This window comes from Gossypium raimondii, chromosome 3 (genome assembly GCF_025698545.1).
Source record: "Gossypium raimondii isolate GPD5lz chromosome 3, ASM2569854v1, whole genome shotgun sequence".
NCBI lineage: Eukaryota > Viridiplantae > Streptophyta > Magnoliopsida > Malvales > Malvaceae > Gossypium > Gossypium raimondii.
The window spans coordinates 53,052,093-53,059,440 of NC_068567.1; the positions used below are offsets into that span (position 1 = coordinate 53,052,093).

Below are 7,348 nucleotides of genomic sequence, written 5' to 3' on the forward strand. Positions count from 1 at the left end.
ATGGTGTAATTGCACTGAGCTAGGTTTAATAGCTCGCTAGCATACCTAATAATATAAGACTCCCTACCATTTCTCTGTCCTAATGCCGCACCTACAGCCCTATCATTAGCATCACATAGAAAATCGAAGGGTAATGCATAATTCGGTCCTTGAATGATAGGGGCCGTGATCAATTTCAATTTCAATTCATCAAAAGATTTTTTACAACTCTCATTAAATTCAAATGCGACATCCTTACCTAGAAATGCACACAAAGATGACGATATTTGCGAAAAATTCTTGATGAACCGGCGGTAAAAACCTACATGTCCCAAGAAGGATCGAATTCCTTTCACAGTACTTGGATAAGGTAGATTTTTAATTACCTCAACTTTGGCTTGGTCGACTTCTAAACCTTTAGCTGAGACGACATGCCCCAACACTACACCTTTCTCAACCATGAGATGACATTTCTCAAAATTCAATATCAGATTAGTCTCAATGCAACGCCTAAGAACTAACACAAGATGATGCAAACATTGATCAAATAAATCACCATAAATAGTAAAGTCATCCATGAACACCTCCATTAAATGTGAAATAAAATCTGAAAAAATGCTCGTTATACCTCTTTGAAAAGTGGCTGGTGCGTTGCACAATCTGAAAGGCATTCTCTTGAAGGCGTAAGTTCCAAACGGGCAAGTGAAAGTGGTCCTCTCTTGATCCTCAAGCGCGATGGGTACCTGTAAATAACCTGAATAGCCATCTAAAAAACAAAAATGTGAGCGACCAGCTAGCCTTTCTAACATTTGGTCCATGAATGGGAGGGGGTAGTGGTCTTTTTTAGTGGCTTTGTTCAATTTCCTATAGTCTATGCAAACTCGCCAACCATTCTGCACTCTCGTAGGAATTCCTAACCCTTCTTCGTTGGTGACTATTTTAGTTCCTCCTTTTTTTAGGGACAACATGAATCGGACTTACCCATTTTGAATCGGCTATAGGATAAATAACATCAGTTTCTAACAATTTTAAAATTTTAGTCTTAACCACCTCCATCATCAGTGGATTCAATCGGCGTTGGGGGTCTCTTTTAGGGACTGAATCTGGCTCTAAGGCTATCTTGTGAGTGCATAAAGTCGTACTAAGCCCCCTAATATCGGCTAGTGTCCAACCGAAGGCTTCTCTATGCTCTTTAAGAACTCTAAGCAGCTTGGATTCTTGGATTTCGGTTAAAGCATTTGACATTATTAATGGAAAGGTTTGATTTTCACCTAAAAAGATGTACTTTAAATTTTCGGGCAGCTCTTTTAACTCTAATTTAGGTGGCAAAATTAATGAAGGAACTTGCTTACCAGTCATCGTAAGGCTGGGGAGAATCAACTTGAATCGTGTCAATTTGGGCGAGTCTAATGCACAAACTGAGTCAATTAAAGAATCAGAAACGATAAATTCATGCTCATCAATATCGAAAATGCCTTTAGCTAGAACGCTTTTCAACTCATCCCCATCCCCTAATTCATAAACACCTTGAACAAAATTATCAATTACATCAAGAGTAAACACAGAATTAACATCAGTGGGATATCTCATAGCATCAAATGTATTAAATTTAATTATCTCACCATCAAATTCCATAGTTAAATTCCATTTATGCACATTAATTTTCGTTCTAGGTGTCTTAATAAAAGGTCTTCCTAAGAGTAAGGGCACATCAATCGAATTATCATTAGGTCCCATGTCTTAAACATAAAAATCAGCCGGAAAGACTAACTCATTTACTTGCACTAGAACATCTTCTAAAACACCATCAGGGTAGGCATTACTCCTATCTGCAAGTTGAATTATCAGTCCTGTGTCTTTTAATGCACCTAATTGAACCCTATCGTAGATACTCCTAGGCATGACATTTATAGAAGCTCCTAAATCAACCATAGCTCTATCAAGTTTAATGTCTCCTATCTTACAAGGTATCGAAAACATTCCCGGATCTTTACATTTAGTAGGAAATTTCTTTTGAAATACCGCAGATACATTTTCGCCTAAGCTAATTTTCTCATTTCCAATTAATTTCCTTTTAGGTGTGCATAATTCTTTCAAAAACTTAGCATATCTAAGCACTTTTTTAATTGCATCAATCAGTGGAATATTAACTTGTACCTTACGAAACGTCTCAAGGATTTCGGCATTGACGTCATCTGATTTTTCCTTCCTCAAGCGCTGTGGAAAAGGAGCTTTCGGCTCGTAAGATCGCTGCTGGTCATTAACGTGTAAACTTCCTTCTATTTGAGGCTCAAAGGTTAGCGCCTCCCGCTCAAGATTTGCTGCATCGCGCGAAACAGTGGACTGTGGTAGGTGCATTTTTTCTGCCTTTCTTGGGTCGGCTTGTGATGATTGTGAATCAGCCTTTGGCATGGCTAAGTTTTCCTCTGTTCTATTACCAAATCGAACCCTTTTTACCTTAGTCTCACTCTCCTCCTTGCTGTTTTGGACCTTTTCAGTATAGGTCTTAATTCCTTCCCACTTTGCAAAGTTACGGCACTAACATTATCCCTTGGATTCGCCACTCACTGTGAGGGCAATCGGTTATTTACTTGTGCTTGCAAATTCCCAAGGTTAACGTCGGTTGATGAGACTCTAGTTTGCAGTTGCTTAACGGCTGTTTCTAAATCTTGGAATCTACCATCGGTCTCCTTCTTTTGGTCAGATATCATCTTCATCATTTGTTCAAGCATGGTATGGGTCTTGGTTTCAGCACTAAGGTTTTGATGGTTTGGTTGTGACATATTATATGGTCGGGAATTTTACTGCTCAAATCCCAGAGGTGTGGCTCAGTTTTGATATCTGAGATTTGGGTGGTCTCTCCATCCCTTATTAAGTAGCCGAGTATGGATCATACCTTCTCTGATTTGGAAAGACGGCGTTAGCTTCCCCGTCCTGTAATGTCGGACACATATCTGTGGTATGTCCTTCTAAACAACAAATGCCACATAGTGAACCTTTCGCATTACCTCCAGTCATCAACTTACTTACCATAGCTGTTAAATTAGCTAATTGAGCCTCCATCATACTCGACTAGCCCTCATCCATTAGTTTACCCAAGTCGGACCTCCTGAGACCGAATTACTGTGTATTTTCTGCCATATTAGCGATCAAATTTCGTGCTTGCTCCGGAGTTTTATCAACCAGTGCACCTCCACTCGCTGCATCAATCATTCCTCGATCTTGTGGCGTCAACCCCTCATAAAAATATTGTACTAAAAGCTGCTCAATAATCTGATGCTGCGGACAGCTCGCACATAGCCGTTTAAATCTTTCCCAATACTCATATAGTGACTCACCTACCAGTTGCTTAATTCCACAAATTTCCTTCCTAATTGACCCTATCCTTGATGCCGGAAAAACCTTCTCAAGAAAAGCTTTATGTAACCCCATCCAAGTGGTGAATGAACCTGGCGGCATATAAACCAGTCCTTCACCAATCCTTGTAACGAGAAAGAAAAAGCTCGGAGTTTCACTTGTTCCTCTTCAATGCCATCCAGCTGCATAGTTGAACAAGTAATTATAAATTCATTAATATTTCGATAAGGGTCCTCACCTGGTAATCCGTTGAATTTTGGCAACAAATTCAGGAATCCCAAATTAAGCTTTAATGGCCTATCAAGGGCGGGATAAGTGATAGATGGTGCTTGTGCAGCCAAGTTAGGTCCAGCCAATTGCTTTAAGGTCTGGTTGGCCATGTCGATGTCCTCTAAATCTTTAGGTTCAATGTGTGATTTGGCTTGCTAATCGGTAATGTTAACAGGGAACTTCGATGTTCATCGTCCGCTCCTTAATAATATATACTAAAGGGACTAATCTACCTGCATAAAAAAAACAAGAAAACAAAATGAGTTCTGAAAATCAAATAGATTTCACTACGTTGCTTCCCCGGCAACGGCGCCAAAATTTGGTAGCTGTCGTTTACGACTACCGAATTTAATCCCCTATTCAACCAAAATTAAATGGTAATATAGAGTAAATAGGGAATCGTCCCATGAAGAAGCTTGAGTCAAATCTATTTGAAGAGATGAGTAAAAAAATGCATGCGAGAAAGAAAATAATGGGGGGTTTATGTTTTTTTTTTAAAAACCTGATCTAAGTTGCGAATAAGTTTTGGCTCAAATTTTGTATGCTAAAAAATTATCAAGAGAAAGAATACTTAGTTATCGATGCCTTAATCCACCAAGCACAAGTTCTTTGTGACTTTAAATTATTTTAATAGACTAAATTAGCAGCAAGACTGAAAAATCACTTACGAACCAACTTCCTATCTCTAGTAAATTTTATTCAATTAGAAAACATTCATAATTGAGAATCTTCCTTTAATTACCTATTCGTTAACCAATTAAAGGTGCATTAAGTATTTTAGAGACTTCACCTTGCATTAATCAACGAAAAATCCTCCAGCGGCTTCTAAAATTAAATCTGTAATTGCTCTAATTAGATGTAGGCCAATTAATAATCATCAATTCTAAGTCTAATTGAGAAATTTGATTACTCAATTTTCACTTAAATGATTATACGAAAATTCCTAAATGAAATAGCTGATCAATCTAATTGATTTAGAAAAACTTCTCTGAACATTAAAACGAGCAATTCAAGAATGCCAAATTCGAATTTAAAACAAAACAAATTTTCAAATTCCTTGTGCGAGGTTTCATAAGTGTCTAACTAAGCGTAGTAATTTAGCCACTCATAGCAAGTAAAACAAACACAAAATCAATTGTAAACAACATGAATTACAAATTGAATCTTGGAAAGAAAAAATTCCTCAAGTTGTCTTGGAAAGAAAAAATTCCTCAAGTCGTCGAGCTTCCCTTCTCTCAATTAGCTGAAACTTTGGGCTGCTACTCCAACTTCTTGATCGGCTTTTGCTGGTCCAATCTGAGATTCTGCTTGCTCGAGTTCTACGCCCTCCTGCTTTATTCTCTCTTTTTTTTTAGTTACTGGTCACCTCTATTTATGGAATAATAATAACCTCCAATAATTCAAAATAAAATTTGATCTTATCCCCCTTTATCCTAGCTGAACCTGTCGCATAAAAATAGCTTCAACCTACTAGAGTTTTATTTTAATTAAACTCTTTAAGGCTGATTTGATTCCCTTGTTTTTATTAGAGTCGGCCACATCTAGCAAGAAGGAAATTGAGAGAATTAATAATAATTCCCTTGCTGATTTTGTTGCATGTTTGGCCTGCTGTACTTCTAATTGGACCAAATTTTCTTCTTTGTCCCAATAACTTTTGTGGTAAATTTGGTCACTTAAATTTTATATTTTGATCATGTCAATTTAATTCTTCCAAACCAGCATGTCATCAACCTTCATCCAGCAGCTTTATTCATGAAAACTAATTCTAAATCGAGCTCATACGGACATCAAAATGTTCCTTACCTGCACATAAATTAAAATTAACATTAATTTGTTAAATTGGAGTGAAATTAAATTATTACGGCATGGCATGTACTTAATCAATTTAAGCTAAATTATAACTTAATTGACCAAATATTAATCAACAATTTAAATAATTTAATTGAATAAGTTAAGCTCAAAATTGAACTTAACAAATGATTCCTTTTGAGGATCATCTTTATTTTGCACAATTGTCTCCATAGTAGTGGTTTTTTTGGGTACTTAGTACTTTACCCGATCGGAGTGCAATCTCTTTCACGTGCTCCTTACCTTCTCTCTGTGGATTATCTTCTGTGTTGCTAGGAATACCTATGCCAATTTATCTTTTGATGTCACTCATCATGCTCATTAATTGGCTAATTTAATCCTCGAGTTTAGTCAATGTTCTTGTTGAATTGGTGCACTTAGACTACACTTGTTTGACATTCGTTCTCATTGACTGCATCTCTACCTCAATTCTATCCAGACGTTGACCACATGCAGTATGGTCATTTGGGTTGCCCCTATCCTGATGTTTCTGCAAATAAAGAGGTTGGTAATTAGTGTTTTTTGCTTGATTTGAATTATTACCTGCTCATTGGTTCCCTTCTCATCTCAGATTCAGGTGATCTCTCCAATCGAGATTATATGTATTCAAATAAGGGTTTCCACCCCTATTCCTTATGTAATTTACATCCTCGACAAGATTGTTGATGTAGTGGAAGAGTTGTTTGTCTCCCCCATACATAGACTATGTAGAAGTAGATTCGATACGGTTGAGTCTATCCACTAACTGTTGATACTTTTCATCCTCTTGGATAACTTTTATTATGGTGGGTTTCTAGTCATATGTGAATCGTTCAATTACCCACAGAAAGGAGTTTAGTGTCATGTTCTCAATGATTTCGTATGCATCCTCATAGTTTTGTTCATAAGGGCTCCTCCGTCTAATCCAGATCATACATTCGCGTCCAACCCGTTATAGAATACCTACAGCAATATCTACTTAGGAAATTCGTGGTGCGGGAATTTTTTAATCAACATTTTGAAATGTTCCCACGCCTCATAAAAACTTTCTCCCTCTATCTATCTAAAGAAAGAAATCTCTCGTCTTAGCTAAACTACTTTGCTAATCGGTTCTGTAAGAACTTTCCATCGAGTTCATCCCATGTCGTGATAGATACTGGTGCTTGAGAGTCTAACCAAGAAAAAGTATTATCAATCAAGGAGAAGGGGAACAACCAAAGATGAATAGCATCATTAGTTACCCCTTTATACTTACAAGTATCACAAAGTTGGAGGAATTATTTTAAATGCTGATTAGGGTCCTCTATCATAGTGCCCCTAAACTGTAGATTATTCTGAACCATCACCGATTTTATCTTGAAGTTATTAGCTATAATTGACTGTCTTGCTATACTTTCCTGAACCATGTCTAGACTTGGTAAGGCATAATTCCTTAGGGTTCTCTCGTTCCGAGCCATATGTACATTTGCGGCTAATTATGGTGCTGGTGGGTTTTGACTGCTTCCAGATGTACCAACGTCCAGAGTGTGAAAACTGCAACTAAAGATATAGATTCGAGGCAGTGTTTGCAAGTATAAGGGTTAGGTTTCACTATATTTTGTTTACAATAAAACACTTGGTAAGTATTCCGACGAACGTACACAGGAGATACAAGTTTGGAGAAAACGGTTATCAAGCTAATTACGGGAAATAATTACTAATCTACTCGAGTCATGAATTAGTAGTGTTAATTAAAAAGTAAGATGATAATAATAAGACACTAAATAAATTTATCTAAACCTAAATCTAATCCTAGGTTCCTATATCGGCTTTTCCTATTGCTTGTTTTGACTACGTGAGTTCCTTTTAGCCTAGATCCAAGTGTTTTACCTAATTAATTATTGAAGTAATTTTCTAATCAATCAAACTAGTCAAT

The 7,348-nt window shown here is 37.0% G+C and overlaps 1 protein-coding gene and 1 non-coding gene across 2 annotated transcripts; one reads left to right on the forward strand and one right to left on the reverse strand.

The window, feature by feature from the left end:
* Positions 1-1,719: 1,719 nt before the first annotated feature.
* Positions 1,720-2,762, reverse strand: LOC105795958 (uncharacterized). The gene is made up of 2 exons (XM_012625606.1): positions 2,548-2,762; positions 1,720-2,458 (listed from the first exon to the last, which is right to left on the reverse strand). Exons 1-2 carry the CDS (start codon positions 2,760-2,762, stop codon positions 1,720-1,722), a joined length of 954 nt encoding a protein of 317 aa, XP_012481060.1.
* A 3,656-nt stretch (positions 2,763-6,418) lies between these two features.
* On the forward strand, positions 6,419-6,524 carry LOC128040036 (small nucleolar RNA R71). The gene has a single exon (XR_008194696.1). It is a non-coding gene; the product is annotated as a small nucleolar RNA R71 (small nucleolar RNA).
* Positions 6,525-7,348: the final 824 nt, after the last annotated feature.

Bases quoted from the DNA above. Each gene is read 5' to 3' on its own strand.
- LOC105795958 (XM_012625606.1), bottom strand. From the start codon at position 2,762: ATGTCACAACCAAACCATCAAAACCTTAGTGCTGAAACCAAGACCCAT. The intron at 2,459-2,547 runs GTGAGTGGCGAA...GGTCCAAAACAG, and splicing joins AATAACCGATTGCCCTCACA to CAAGGAGGAGAGTGAGACTA.